Here is a 16,105-nt window from a genome sequence, read left to right on the forward strand (position 1 = left end):
CAGCCTCCCCACCTTCAGCACCTCCTCCCCTGCAGGGGGACAGGCCAGAACGGGGAGAAGTGCATCTCCAGTCCCCCCCGCTATCTAGCTCGCTCGCTACCAGTGCTCAGCACTGGACGGCGACAACAGGTGGAGAAGGCTGGCCTCCTCGCCCGGCGCTGGGGTCACCCCTTCAGGACAGCGTCCCTCAACAGCCTGCCAGTCTGGCCTCCCAGCCAGAAGTGGAGCGAAGAGGAGTGAGGAGAGGAGAGGAGGTGAAGAGAGGAGGGAAGAGGTGAAGAGAGGAGAGGAGAGGTGAAGAGAGGAGGGGAGAAGAGAGGTGAAGAGAAGTGGAGAGATGAGTTGAAGAGGAGTGAAAGGGAGGTGAAGAGAGGAGGGAAGAGGTGAAGAGAAGAGAAGAGAGGAGAGGAGGGAAGAAGTGAAGAGAGGAGAAGAGAGAAGAGGTGAAGGGAAGAGAGGAGGGAAGAGGTGAAGAGAGGAGAGGAGAGGAGAGTGGGCCCTGCTGAAGGAGGAAACCTGCTGCTGCCTCCTCTCCACTCATAAATCACGGTGCGGGGCGTTGCTAGGCACCCCAGCGCTGCAGACTTCCTGTTTGGAAGTGGTGGTGAAAGCCCCGGGGTCTGCCCCCACCCCCGGGCTCAGAGGGCTGAACAATCTGCACAATGACTAATGACAACCCCACACGGCCACCCCCCACTCCACACACCTGGGGGCATAGTAGAGGTGTGTGTGTGTGTGTATGTGTGAGTGTTTTGGGAGGGGTATTTTCATAATCAGTCATGTCCTACTTTGACCGCACTCAAAACAGGCGTTTGTTTTCATCGGACTGCCATCCTGCATGACTGTGAAAAGTCTTATTGTGTCACTCACATGTCTTTTTATACTGATGTCTTCCTAGCTGCTGTTATGCCAGCGTAGTGTGAGTGCTGTCTCTCTACCCAGACTCATTCACTCTGGTTCACATGCCTCAAAGTGATACTCGATCATCACTTCGTCCATACAGTTGAACTAGCAGGGTATGACTGGCCTGCAGTGCTGGCTTGGGTAAGCCACACTCTGCCTATGTCAGTGCTCGTGCTCCCGGATTGACTCACACAAGACGTTTTGATGGAAAGCTATTGGTCTGCAAGGCGTAAGTAACAAGGTGAAGCTGGGGGGAAATGATCAATCTCAGTAGTTGACTGTAAGGTCAGCATATTAGCATTCCAACTAATTCCAACTCACCCCTAACTGTCTTTTCTGTATGATTGATAAAATAATGTGTGACTAAGGTTTGTTTTTGATTGCTGTCTTTGGAAAGTGTGCCATGGTGGTGTTTGAATGGATCCTGCAGCGGTTGCATTTTTCATGAGCTGACAGCATCCATCAAGCCATGTCATCAGTGATGTCATGTTTGTGGCACAAGTGTAGCCTTGTTATGCTCAGGGGCATAGTAGGTGTAATGATGTCACAAGGCTTGTTTTCACTCGATGAGCAGGTGCCTTACATGCAAACAAAGCAGCTTTTTAAAAAAAGCTTAACCCATACAACAACCCCCCCAAAAAAAGTTGATATTTGCTGTCAAAAAATGAAAATGTCTGTGGCCTTACAATGATAAACTCTAAATGCTTGTTAAATAAACAGTGTTCCTGATGTTATTGTGCACGTTACACAGGTTCCTCTGTCTCAGCCCATTTGTTTTGTATTTGTTTACTTCTCTCCGTCATCTTCATCGTGAACAACAGGGGAGCTATTGTCAACCTGTTCTCAGGTGTATGTCATTATGAAGAAGTGTGTCTTCCAAAACCAAAAACCCACTGACCTCAACATTTTAAGCTCATAACAAACATAGCTTATGGCCTTTGAGAAGGACTACTTATGGTATATCGAGAAGGGTTCTTGTAGTATTTACACACAATGAATGAGAATGCATTTGGAGAAGGCTTGTTATAGTATTTACATGTGTTGGCCAAGTAGGAGAAGAGAAGATGAAGCCCCAAGAGTGCTGAATGAGGCAGAGGGGGGAGAGTGCAGGAGAGAGGCTCTTAGAGTCCTGTAAACAGCCGCTAAATAAAGGGCTCTGTGGGAGTGTTTGTTTTAGTGCTTCAGCTTCTGTTGGCCCTGAGTGGGTTTGTCTGGTCGTGTCACCAGGACAGGGGTGTGGGAATCACACAGTCCGTGCCAGCCAGCCAGCCAGCTTACTCTGCTGCTCACCGCTCGTCAGTCAGGGGTATTTAAATCCACCAGAAGACAAACACACACACACACACACACACACTGAAACACACACCCATAGACACAGACACACAAACATGCTTATTATAGTGAAAAGCAGTCATTCAGAAAGACACTTACACACACACTGTCAGGATGTCTCTCTTTCTCTCTCTCTCTCTCTCTCTCTCTCTCTCTCTCTCTAAATCTCTCTCTTTCTCTCTCTGCCTGTCTCTCTCAGCTCCAAATCCCTTTACAAACAAGCCACATACTGTATAAAAGTGTACAGAAGTGACACCTCAACAGAATCTTACTGCATTTTGTTTTTAGAAAGCAACAGTAGCCGGTTCAGAAGCTCTTCAGAAACACATGTAGCACCACACCCACCGCTCAGATATGGTGAACTCATACAATCACAGGAAATGTGGCCATGATAGCATTTTCTAACCTCATGAGCACACCTCCAATTAGCAACCATTTCAATGTCTGATTTGAACTCTCAGCAGTGGTTTACATAGACACTTTTATTAAAAGTTGTGCAGCGTCTCCATATATCACGATTGATAATGAGAGGGGTACCATAGCATGGGAAGGCTGGTCCTCCTGGACCTTGTAATTGCAGTCTGTAGCTAGTGTATATTTAAAATCCCGCCAGCATTATGCATAGGTTCCTGATCTCTTCTCAGGCGCACGTGCACCTTTGCCAGTGTGTGCTGCTGCTCTGAAACTGCTCCTGTATGACAGCAAAAGGGATTATGCTGAGCTTTCTGGTCTCTCCCACTAAGGGATTTGGTTTTCCCATTTAAAACCTGATGCCCTGAGGTTTTATGTCCCAAAAAAGGTATTCCCTTTCAAGGTTTAGCCACAGGCCTCAGACGTCCCTCCATTTCTAAATAAAGGCCATGTAAAACTCTTGAGATGGGTCCGAGGAGTTGGATGACACTCTGGCATTCCTCTCCTCTCTCCACTCCTCTCCTCTCTCCACTCCTCTCCTCCTCTCCCCTCCACTCCTCTCCACTCCACTCCTCCCCCCTCCACTCCTCCCCACCTTGCCCTTGGAGGCCTACTGGTTGGGACTCCATTGAGCTTGTCCAGTGAGGGTGAATTGTTGTATGTTTCTTTTGGGTGGACTTGTTCTTGTTCACACATAGTGATATTCACTATATGATCTGTGTCCAGTTTGTTTTCAAATTCAGTGAATTCAGTTTAGCTGGCACATGTTGTAAATAGCTGTGCACTATAATGACAGTTATTAAGCTTCTCATGAATCAGCAGGATGCCGTCTTGAGCATCTATTACTCAGGTTAAATCCCTTTGTCTGCTCACATGGCCATACACCATCAAAATGAAATTGAAGATGATGCCAAAACTAGGTGCCTGATAAAAGCATCCCTCAAAAAGCTGGACAAACGGTTGCATAGTGTTGCTTTAACTTCATTTATTCCCTTTTTATCTTTAGTTGAGGAGGAAAAGCCCAGCAGTGGTGCCGTGGCTGAGTACCTGGAGAGCAAGAAGAAGTATGAAGACCAACGCAAACAGAAACTGAAGAAAGGCTCCACCAGAGAGGCACAGGTATGGCCCTGGAGGACAGGGGACTGGAAACATGTCCTACTCATGCCAAAAGGTTGCATGACAATGTGGTAAACACATGGAATCAAAAACAAGAAGTGTTTTCATCTTTTTAACATTTTTATGAAAAATGGCGTGTCCAAAATTATTCATACCCTTTTTAAATAGTCAATGGAAACATGTTTATTTGCCATTACAGCACTCAAAATGGTTCTTATAATAGCTACCAAGCCTCTCCATGTCTCCACAATGATTCTGGACTGCACGTTTTTAGCAGCAATCCAGGTTTTGAGGCTGGATCGGTTATTTGAAAAGTAGTTTGTTGGTGCGCACATCCAAGGCAGGTGCTGGACAAAAAGTGCTAGGCTATCAAAAGGAAAAAATGTAGATTGTCCGCACACTTGCTCCCATCAGGATTTTTTATTGACTTTACTTACGGGTGAATAAGTCAATAAAAATTCCTGATGGGAGCAAGTGTGCGGACAATCTACCTTTTTTTTTCTTTTTGGATCGGTTATTTGCCATCACTCTGGCCTTATGCTCTTTTTTTGATGGATTGAGGTCTGGACTCAGGCTGGGCCACTTTAAAATGTTGATATTGTTCTCTGTTAACCATTTCTTGCCTTGTTTGGCTGTCTGTTGGGGATCATTGTGTGGTTTAATGGTCTATGCCAACTAATGGGGCAGTTCTCTTGGCAGACTGCTTGATCTTTTCCTCCAAAATCTTAATGTAGCCCCTTATTTTAGTGTTACCATTTACTTTGAGGAGGTCACCAGGCCCCACTGGTTGAAAAACATCCCAGAAGAATAATTTTCTCATCCCCACACTTGACATGGACATGGCACTGTGTGGAATTAATGCTTCTTTTTTAATTTTTTAATAATCTCAGGCCATGAAAAAATCCAGCAAAACCTGAGCTGTGCATGTTTGGAAAAGAGTGATCCATGATCAGCATCCATGATTACCAAGTGGTCCATTTTGGGATGGGATGAAAATATGAACCACCAAACCGCCATACCCACAGTGAAGAATAGCTGTAGAAATGTATTAGTGTTGGGTGCTTTTCAGACATGGGGCCTGGCAACATTCTTAAACATTCTTAAACTTCTTAAAAAAGGACTAGAAGATTCTTAAGGAACACCTCTGAGTAGGGAACACTGGCCTCATAGGCAGCATCAGTCCTTTAAACAAGACAATGATATGTGATGAAACATCCAGCCAAAGTGGGAAATATAAATGGTATAATGGTAATAAATGGTGAAAAAGAAACAATATCAACATGTTAGAGTGATCCAGGCAAAGACCCAGAGTCCAGACCTCAATCCATTAAAAAAGGGCGTACAAGGCCAGAGTGATGGCAAAGAACCGATCCAGCCTCAAAACCTGGATTGCTCCTAAAAAGGTGCAGTCCAGAATCATTCTGTAGACATGGAGAGGTTCTGTAGCTATTATAAGGACCATTTTGAGTGCCGTGATGGCAAATAAAGATGTTTGATTATTTAAAAAGGGTATGAATTATTTTGGACATTTTTCATAGATTAAAAAATAGATGAAAATACTTCTTGTTTTTGATTCCATGTTTCTACTAGATTATAGGGCAGTCATGGCCTACTGGTTAGTGTTTCAGACTTGTAACCGGAGGGATGCCGGTTCGAGCCCCGACCAATAGGCACGGCTGAAGTGCCCTTGAACAAGGCACCTAACCCCTCACTGCTCCCCGAGCGCCGCTGTTGTTGCAGGCAGCTCACTGCGCCGGGATTAGTGTGTGTGCTTCACCTCACTGTGTGTTCACTGTGTGCTGAGTGTGTTTCACTAATTCATGGATTGGGATAAATGCAGAGACCAAATTTCCCTATATATATATATACTTACTTATACTATATATATATATACTTACTTATACTTAACCTTTTGGCATGTGGCAGTGTCATTTTCAGTCAAAATAAACATATTGGTCAAGACAAAACTCAACATTAAATCGATATTTGCCAGGGGTATGAACAATTTTGGGTTTAACTGTATTTTTAAAAAAAATCTAAAACATGTCTGTAATATTAGGTCAATAAAAGTCATCTCTATGTGTGTCTATATTCTGATATGTTCTTTGTGACAGCCTCAGCTGTTGGCAAAAGGTTAAAACATAACCAATGGGAACTAATGATATGCCTGTCAGTCAGTCATCATTTTTTTTATCTTTTTATAGAGGTGTTTCAGAGTTTAACAAGGAGAGGGGTGGGTGGGTGTGTGTGTGCGCAAAACATTGTCAATTTCATCAAGAGGTATGTACCTGGACGTTTATGTGTCTGGAATTTTGTACACTTACCGGTACTCTAGTCTCACCCGTTCATTTCATATGACCAGTCATTTTTGACCGGGAACACCACAGGTGTACAGAAGTCAAATAAAAAGTCCAAATGTTTTTTTGAGAAACCAGAAAAATGGTAAATTGGTCAGATTTGACCGGAACACAACAGAAGAGATATGTAAAGAATATCCTCTTTCCTCATGCGCAGACTTTGGCTCTCCTGGACCGCTTCAAGTCCAAGCTGTCGAGTGCCATAACTGACACGCCCGAGGAGGCTCCAGTGGAGCAGCTCGGAGAGGAGGACGACCAGGGCTGGTGAGTGACTCCCTCAGGCTCTCACGACCACGCAAACGTGCCCTGATGGACAGATGCATGAGACAAGACCAGAGCAATGCGAACACACAGCACAAGCACAAGAGATTGTGTTTGTGTGAGTGAGTGTGTGTGGGGTAGCGAGTGTTTGTGTATGTATGATCATGGTATGATGGAATGTAATCAGGAACTGGGGGCTGTAAATCACATACATCCCAGAAGTAGTGTCTGTCTTAGCCTATAGTCCAAACACTCATGTTTGTGTGTGTGTGTATCAGAGAGTGTATGTAGTGTATATAGCTCCTGTCCATTGTACACATCTCGCACTGTGTAAAGTCTGCACCCCAGAGCCCGTAATCTCTCCGCGGCTCAGTGCTGATCTGCGTCTGGTTAACATCCTCCTGCCATTTCATCTTTCTGGATTTTAACCTCATTTGCTTTCTTTGTTTTTGTCCTTTCTTTTCTTCATGCATGAAACGTGTTGAAACCGGGCTCACTATGAAGGAACAGCCACACTGTTTCTCTGGAAGGACTGTAATTTCAGGGTTCCATCCACAATGAGAATCCAGGCTGGTGTTGTGGATGGTTTTGTTTTCTGTAGTCTACTTTAGTCAAACCCAAACACGTATTACTAGAGAGCGCAGCACGCCATTGTATTGTGTGAGTGTGAAAATGTATTCCAAAGCAAGCCTTTGACATTTGGACGTTGCATTGTTTTGTTTGGGGTTTCTTGCTTTTGGTAGCTGAAGAGGTATTGCTTATGGATAGGTGCTTGGAGAAGTTTTAGACCATTGTATTATTTTTCCAAAACTATTATCAAGTGTAATCCTCTTCACTTTTTGTTTGTTATTGCGGGCATCTCCTGATTTGCAGAAATGCCATAAAAATGTAAACATTCAAATCCATTTCCACTCTACTGAGAAGAAAATGACCACAGTTCAGTCAACTTTGGCAGCGCTGGCTGAAGAGAAGCTCCACTGTACCCAAACAAAAGCACACGCACACTTCCAAATTAAAACCAGGTATGGGGAACAGTGGAAAACAGGCAGTTTGGTGCTTCATATGAGGTTTAATGACAAAACTTTTCATCTTTGATGTGCCCTCGACATTAGACAGGATTCTTATTGGGGGAGAGGGAGGGGGCTAGAGAGGAGGAGAGAGAGAGAGAGAAAGAGAGAGAGAGAGAGAGAGAGAGAGAGAGAGAGAGAGAGAGAGAGAGAGAGAGAGATCCCAGGCGCGATCAGGCAGCAGGGTGCTCTTGCCACTCCAGCTGAACCAGCGCTGCAGCGGGCCACAGCAGAACAGAACAGAACAGGGGTTACAACAGGGCAGACGCTGCGAGTCAAGTCTGGGCCAGAAGCGGAACGCATTCCATCTGTGTCTGTGTCTACAAACCCCCCCAACACACACACACATGCTACCTCCCTCCACACACACACACTCACACACTACCAACCCCCCCTCCCCTCCTCACAACACACACATACACACACACACATTAACCCCCCTACACACACACACACACACACACACACACACCCCGCCCCGCCACCCTTCCTCTGGCTCTCTCACCAACCCCCCCACCTCCTCTTCCTCGCCCCCTGACTTCCCTCTTCAGAAGAAAAATAAATCCAGGAAAGTCTCCTTAGGCCTTGCATCGCGGGGACCGAGCTGGCGGAGGAAAAACCCATTTTGATAAGGGCTCGTCCAGCGCTGGGCTTCTAGCACGGGTGGAGGGGGACCAGGGTGGATGGGGGCAGTTCTTGGATGGGAGGGGGGCAGTTGGGCCGGTGGGCTGTCATCACCACGGTGGAGGGAGATCGGCGAGATCGCTCGCACGGAACGGCTGCCCACCGGTTTGCCACAGCATAGCCACTGCATTCTGAATGGCCTGCAGCCAGGCCCACTGTGCTTTGCACACACTCATAGATATCCCTACACACGCACACGGACACACGGACACACACACACACACACACACACACACACACTTATCCACACAGAGAGAGAGACATGCACTTTCTCACATTCATTCACAGACACACACACACACATATCCACAAACACTCTCAGAGAGACACACACACACACACACAGATACACACACACATATCCACATGCACACTGACTCACTCACTCACAGACATACACAAAAACAAATATACTTACATTCTCTCACACTCTCAAATACACACAGGCACACACACTTATCAACACACACTCCTCAACACACATTTTTACATAAACACAAACACACATTGAGACATACTCACAATTGCAGTCATACAGACTTGCACACCCGCTAGACATAAACATGCACTCACTCTCCTTCCTAGACACACACCCTTATAACAAAAGCATTCCCAACCAAACATTAGGCATTCATGAGCTTAATGGCAGATCAGTGCAAAGATAATGGGGCACAAAATGGATATTTTATCATCTACCAACTTCATACACTGGGCATGCAGAGCAGAAATAGTCCAGATCTGGTGTTTAGATCTGTTAAGATATGCTGAACAAACAGTAAAAAGCAGAAAGCCCCTGGCCTATTGTTATTGGACTCTAAATCTTGGTGCGGTTTTGCCATTGAAATGGTACTCTAAACCACGGAACTGATGGTTATGCAGTTAAATAAAACAACCCATGCACTGTACCTGCCTCTGAAAGCCATGAGGAGCAATATACTGTTGGCACAATGTAGACAAAGCAATGGACAAAACATGCCTGTAAACCAGACAAAACAAAGTTTGGGGAAAGGGAGCAGCACTATGCCACAGAGTTCACTCGGCTGGTGCAGAGCCCTGCGTGCTCTCCAGGATTTCAGAGATTTGCCCACCGCTTGTCACATTACTGTGTATTTTAGCCCGCTGCAGACCAGGGTAGAATTTCCATTTGAGATGCCAGCTGACAGTACAGCTTTGAGGTAAACGGCTTTCAAGTAGACAGAATTGATTATACTAAAAATAAATGAGCGCATGTCATCTGGAGAGTTTTGTCTGAAGATAAGAGGCCAGTGACTGTTATGAGGTAGATGTTTCGAGGTAGCGTTATGAATAAGACATTTTAATTGATATATCTAACAGCCTGTAAGTATAAATGTCTGAGAGGCTGAACTTGGTCATTTGACGAGTGGGTCTCGCGGGAGTCCATGGCCACTTGATTTATAAATGATGTGTTTACAGCTGTGGAGCTCTGTTGGTGGAGCGGGTGTGCATGTAAATGTAGTCCCCCCCCCCCCTCCCAGTCTTATTTTTATCACCACGGTCTCACTTCAGGCGTGCTTCCCTCTCGGCCCCCTCCTGCCCTGTTTGAGCAGGACCTGGCCACCCGACGGGGGCCTATCAGATTATTTATTTTCCCCGGCTCTGTTTTTCCCCCCCACCATTTCTGGTCAGTTACAAGAGTTTGGTGGGAGCGCAAGGAGGGGTGGGTGGGGGCTGAAGGGGGAAATGTAGGTCAAGAGTGTGGGAGAGGAAGGTGAGGGCTTCTTCCGAGACGCACTTTTCATGCTTTCATCATCGCAGGTCTCTTTCAACCATCACTGTTCTAACAGTGACATTCTTCTGCCAGCAACCCTCCCCATCATGTTACTGTTGGCTAATTTTCCCCACCCTCAACCCTGAATTCCAAAGCCTTCCAAAAAGACTGGGTTAATATTAGTTTGTAGTCGTATTTTTAGTTGCTTTGGAAGGCGTTGATGAAGGTCTCTCTCTGGAGTGTGCCTCCTCATTCGTGTTGAACGTGGCCAGAGGTCCCCCAGGGGAACCCTTAGCTCTGCCCCAAGCTCCATAAATCCCTTTGTGTAAAATGTTTGCTGAATTGTTTCAATTATCAATCATTTCAGGGCTGTACGTGTGACAGTGCATGAAACTCTTTACAGACTTTGAAAACTTTTAAAATTTGCAAAATATTTAGTTTCAATACCCCAAGCACCTCGTCTGTTTTTATTTTGCCCAGGCCCGGGTTCAGCTGTAAACTGTTCCGCCGCCAGTTACGAAATGAAAACATGAATCTGAAATAAATTTTCCATCACTGGAATGTCCCCCTGGCCCACTGTGCTGGGGCGTGAGGCGTGAGGCGGAGAGGCATGTGTTTGGTGCTCACAGCAGAAGAAGGAGCAGACGCTGCGATTTTGACCAGATTTTCGCCCCAAATCAATCGGATCCAACAAACCTTTGACTTACAATTTGTCACATAGTTTAAGTAGACTCACAACGCGCTCTCTTCCACCCAGCCCCAGTTATCAAGTATCGGGATGTTTTATGTCCTTGAATGTATGCCCACATACGTCCTAATGGTCTTGCTTGACATCATGCTTGAGAGTCATGATGTCCTACTAATGGTGTGTGATTAAGCACATCTAGCTGTTTGTGTACCTATTTACTGTCACATACACATACGGGTACTATGGTTGGGTACCATTCACATTCAGACCGATATCGGCACTGGTATCGCAACCTGGTGTTCGGTACCGTTACCCAATGGGTCTTTTTTTTTCGGTACTTTACTGTGTCTGCATATGTAATTGTAACGTGTGTATCCTCTTGTCAAACTGCACGGGAGTACTGTCTATGAATGTGAGAGTTTGAGACTGTTTTGGGGGCCGTTGGTCCTAGTGATGGAGTGATGGAGATGGGGAGCAATGGGAGGGGATGTATGCACTGCACAGCAGAAATGAAAAGCAGGCCTTGCATCTGTTTGCCTGTAGTTCTCTCGTTTCACGCAGTTTTTTTTTTTACTAAGCAGAGCAGCTGTGTCTTGATGTTTAGTGTCCAACCCTGACACGGCCCAAATACAGACAGAAACAAGGGATACCTATTCTCGAATGCATTCCTGAAGGGACTTCTCACACATTGAGTGGGTGTGACACAACCCATTACAGTGTTGTGTAGAAGTTCTACCAAAGGTAGAATAGTCATGGTCTTATAGTTATGTATTGTAAATATCCAACTTTCTTAAACAGTGATCAATGTATGCTATCTCTCTCTCTCTTTCTTTCTGTGTGTGTGTGTGTGTGTGTGTGTGTGCATGTTGCAGGCTGTCTCACGTGCTCCAGTTTGACGAGCAGAGCAGGAAAGTAAAGGACGCCAACATGCAAGACGAGGACACCTTCGAGATCTACGACCCACGCAACCCGGTCAACAAGCGGCGGAGGGAGGAGAGCAAGAAGTTGCTGAAGGAGAAGAAAGCAAAGATATGAGTGCAGGGATCATCTGATCAGGAGCGCTCTCAAGGAGGGGTCAAACATGGCCATCACTCATTCTCATAAGAACAGCTCAGTCATTGCTCCTCTCTCATATCTCACCCCTCCTCTTGCTCCTCTCTCATATCTCACCCCTCCTCTTGCTCCTCTCTCACTCTCTCATATCTCACCCCTCCTCTTGCTCCTCTCTCATATCTCTCCCTCCTCTTGCTCCTCTCTCATATCTCTCCCTCCTCTTGCTCCTCTCTCATATCTCTCTCATATCTCTCCTTCCTCTTGTCTCTTCTATCCTCTATTCCAGTGTTCCTGCTGCTGACATCCTCTCCTCCCTCCCTCCCTCCCTTTTCTTCTGCTTCTCTTCATTCTGTCTTTTCTTGTCTGTCTATCTCTTCTGCTTTCTCTTTTCTTTTACATTTGTCTTTCCTCTTGCCACTCTTGTTTTTCTCTCTCATTATACTCCTCTCTCCTTTCCCCTCTTCTCTTCTTCTGACTGTGTTTTCTATCTCTCTCTTCTTCTTCTTGACGTCACTTGACTTTTCTGAGGATGATTTGGTCAGCGTGTCTCAGAGCCAAGTCTTTCCTTCCACATCGTATAGTATCCAAGACATTTGCTTTAACCTGGGACACGTGGCCTCTTGAAACAGCCTTTTATGACTAGCTGTACACAAATGACTTGGAGATATTAAAGTAGATGTTCTACACAAATAAAAGTCAGCAAATGTGTGTAAGGAAGGATGGGGAAAAAAGAAAAGTACCCACCTCCTTTGGAGTCTTAAGTACAGTTCATCTCCAAGTTTGAGGGCTTCATGTTTTGTGGGTGTTGCGTCAACTGTATTTACAGCTGCAATGAAATAAAGAGCTGACTCATCTCTCTGGATTTGTGTGTGTGTGTGTGTGTGTGTGTGTGTGTGTGTGTGTGTGTGTGTGTGTGTGTGTCAGGGAGTGCATGTGCATCATGGAACTAGAGCTTCTATAAATTCTGCTCTTATCTGCCCGACCTCCCAGAGTCGCAGTTATTAAATTCTTCAATTGAATTACACTTGCCAGGAAGGGTAATAGTGCTGTTAAAATGAGTTGGAGGAGACTTGAGACTTGAACATGACTAAAGCCCAGTGTTGATATGCCTTTTTATAGAAGTAAAACTCCTTTTGAATGAGTAAGGCCTTGAGGAAATTGAATTGATCCTTTCATTCTTTGGGACTTATACTCCTATTTGAAGGCACTGAATCAGTGTCTTACATTCACGTGAGGTTGAACCAGGTCAGCCGCAGCGTAAGAAAAACTTGTTCACAATAATGTGATGCCCAGAGTGACAATGAAATGCTTTCATGTAGAAACATCAGCAGCCGTCCATGTTGAATTGGTTCGATTTGTTTCACATGGCCAGACTTGGCCGGCAATAATAACACCTTGAGCTGATACACCCCTGTAGGAGCAGTGAATCAAATAAACCCTTAGCACATGGACCAGAGAAAGGGGAGTGAGGCCCCTATCATCCTGTTTTCCAGTTGGCACAAATGAAAGCAACATGCCTGCATTGAAGACCCTGAAGCAAATAAGCCATATAATAGAGCAGTGTAGCAACACAATAACAGCGCACGAGTGTAGTGGTGCCAGGCAGATGGCATCTGTTGCCCATACGCAGAGGTAGGGCTTGAAGTGGCACCACACGGTAGTGACGCAGTGCCTCCCTTTTCAAAGCAAACAAGAGATATGCACCATTGCACTTTATGCCTACCGTGTTTGAGGACAGAAGGACTATAACATACCATAAGCCACATGCACTTCTGAAGTTGCTCAGGTATGATTGCCAGATTTGTTTGTGTTCACCCTACCCAGAGCTGTTGAAGAGTGAACCCCACTAAAAACACAGTAGTTTATATCAATAAATGAACCTTTCTCATATGGACTCATACTCACTTCAACCTCTTTTCAAACATCACCTCTTCTCAGAGTGTCCTCTTCCTTTAGTGCAATTGAAGTTCTCCCTTCAGGTCTGAGACTTTGCTCCCTACACCGTCTCCCTGGCCGTCTCAACACGTGAACCCATCCGTTTCATTTTAAATTCATGGTAATTTTGGAGTCTGTTGTGTTGTGTTTGGCTGTATAGACCTAGCCAACTTTTTTTAGTCTGGTTATTCAATTATTTTTTCATTAAGGAGTAAAGAACCACCTCTGCTGAACCTCAGCATCACATAGTCCTTCAGCTTTCGTCTGTGCTCCAGACTCAGACTCTGAGGCATTCTCATGGAGGCTCAAGCCTACTCTCAGCATGGATGATGCTGAGGGCTTCATGTCTGCAAGTTTCAATTCAGCTCTGGTCTGTTTTATTTGAAACAGGGTTGTTATCAACTGATCTAATCACACAGAGACTATGGATAAGCTGTTATGGAGAGATCATCAGGGGACATCTTGAAAGCTAATGTAAATTCCATATAGCCTAGTCATAGGTTCAGTTATGGGGAGCCAGGGAGAAAATGACAGGAGTGAAAACAGTAAACATAAGTGCTAATTTAATAATTTGTCAATGATTCCTTTGGATCTATGGAAAAGCATCTATTGGTCAAATAAAAAAGACACCCATTAGTTTTCTCCAGTGAGATTAAGCAACCATTTACTCTCAATGATATTTTTCCTAGTAGCTAAGAAAACAGGCTAATGCTGTTGGCGGCGATGCCCTGGGAGGGCTGCGGTTAGCGCAGGCGCGACGGCGAGGAGGGCTAGCATATGTGACCAGAAGCTCCGTTCGGATTTTACAGCTCTTCTGGGATGGCGCTTAAATTTTCATATGGAACAGGAAGGAGAGTTAATGTTACACTTAGCAGCCGGCCTAGCCAGTGCTGCCGCAAATGCGAAGCAGGTGGGACACATGGCTAAACACACACACACAGAGAGAGAGAGACCCGTCTGCCTTCCTTCAGCTGCTGAATGGCCACTGCCAATGTGCTGAGCCATTACTGAGAGGTGTTGATTATGTGGGTTAATATGCATAGGCTATCAAGTAGGGGTTGACAAAAAAAAATGTTCATCATGGTCAGATGAAAGATTTGTACAAGTGAAACACGTAGTCAAGAGAGATGGATTGATTTGTTTTTTCGTGCTAAATTTGCTGGAGTTTGCACAACATTGACTTGGTAACAGTAGGCCTATACTGCAGAGCCAGTCTCCCATCACCTGTGATGCTGCGACCATCCACTAATTCACTGTGTCCACCCACACGCACACACACTTTGGAGGTGGGGAATTGTCAAGCCCCACCTGACCCCATCAACCCAGTAAAATTATAATTTTGGTTCCACGTTACATTTCCTGTCTCGGTCCGCCTGATCTGATGATGTTTTAATTCATATGTCGGTCTGTTTATGACTCCTATGTTTGTGTGTGGCTATTTTGTTTTGAATCTATGATCTTCCTAGCCAAAGAAGAAAGGCACTATTAAAGATAAAACAAATTTCCTCCTGTTCATCGCGCCCCACCCGTCATGTCTCTATTCCCCACTAGTGGGGCCCAGCCCACACTGTGAGAACCACTGGCCCACTGGATAGTCACCATCACTGCCACCGTGTTGGTTATTTGGAGATTGAGGTAGCCTCTGGTGTTAAAAAGGCCCATGGTGGGCAGGTGCATGTCAGAGTTACTGGTCAGAGCAGGCTCTCCCACAGCTCATGAACTGATGAGAGACCGCTGGGTTTAATATTTTCATCTCTCCACACTACTCTGTGTTCAGTGGTGTGTTCATGTCTTCATTGTAGTTCTTAACTACAGCTATAAACAAGTAAAATTAAGCAAGGAATTTATTTTCTGTTGACAAATTTACAGATGTCCTGAAACACTATATAATTAAGATAAAAAAATTAAAGATATTTCAAGTAGTTCTATTTGTGGACGTAAAAGCATTATTAAGAAGAACACTGTCTGTCTGTCTATGCTGGGAGAATCCCCTTGCTGAAGAGGTGGGAGGAAACCTTTAGCCTCCACTCAGCACCCAGACCCACAGCAGCTCTTAGCATTCCTGCCCATAGCCAGTGCAGGTCAGGCTTCAGGTCCCGTGTGTGTGAGTGTGTGTGTGTGTGTCTGTGTGTGTGTGTGTGTGTGGAGAAGGGGGGGTTCACGTGACTGCTGAAGATGAGATGGAGCACTAATGGTATTATCATTGCTGCTGTGAACCACCCCCCACCCCCCAGTCTGCGATTTCCCACTGTCCTTGCTGCTAAAAATAGCACCTTAATCTAACACTCCTTGATTCGAGACTGCAGCCACGGCAGAGCGCCTCCCGCCACACACACACACACATACCACACCCTCTGCTCAGGTTCTTCTCTGTGATAGGAAGCCCATCTGCTGAGACACTCAGCAGTGAAGCACCTAATGACAGCAAATGTTTCCTGGTTAGCACTCTCACTGTATACGGTTTCCCCACTTAGCCACAGCAGCTAGGAGAGGTGAGGGTATAGGTTCCACTACGGCCTCACTGTACAGGAGAAATACCATCTTCTGAACTATTGCATTGGAAATCGTT

At 45.4% G+C, this 16,105-nt stretch overlaps 1 protein-coding gene across 1 annotated transcript in view; it reads left to right on the top strand.

Moving 5' to 3' along the window:
• The window catches only part of cwc27 (CWC27 spliceosome associated cyclophilin), a 36,979-nt gene extending 24,520 nt beyond the window's left edge, over positions 1 to 12,459 (top strand). The window contains exons 12-14 of the mRNA XM_042081581.1: positions 3,653 to 3,765; positions 6,277 to 6,383; positions 11,421 to 12,459. Of these exons, the coding sequence (XP_041937515.1) occupies positions 3,653 to 3,765; positions 6,277 to 6,383; positions 11,421 to 11,583 (383 nt within the window). The 3' untranslated portion in view covers positions 11,584 to 12,459. The remainder of the gene's footprint in view (positions 1 to 3,652; positions 3,766 to 6,276; positions 6,384 to 11,420) is intronic.
• Positions 12,460 to 16,105: the final 3,646 nt, after the last annotated feature.

The sequence above is a fragment of the Alosa sapidissima genome, chromosome 23, assembly GCF_018492685.1.
Source record: "Alosa sapidissima isolate fAloSap1 chromosome 23, fAloSap1.pri, whole genome shotgun sequence".
NCBI classification, from domain to species: Eukaryota; Metazoa; Chordata; class Actinopteri; order Clupeiformes; family Clupeidae; genus Alosa; species Alosa sapidissima.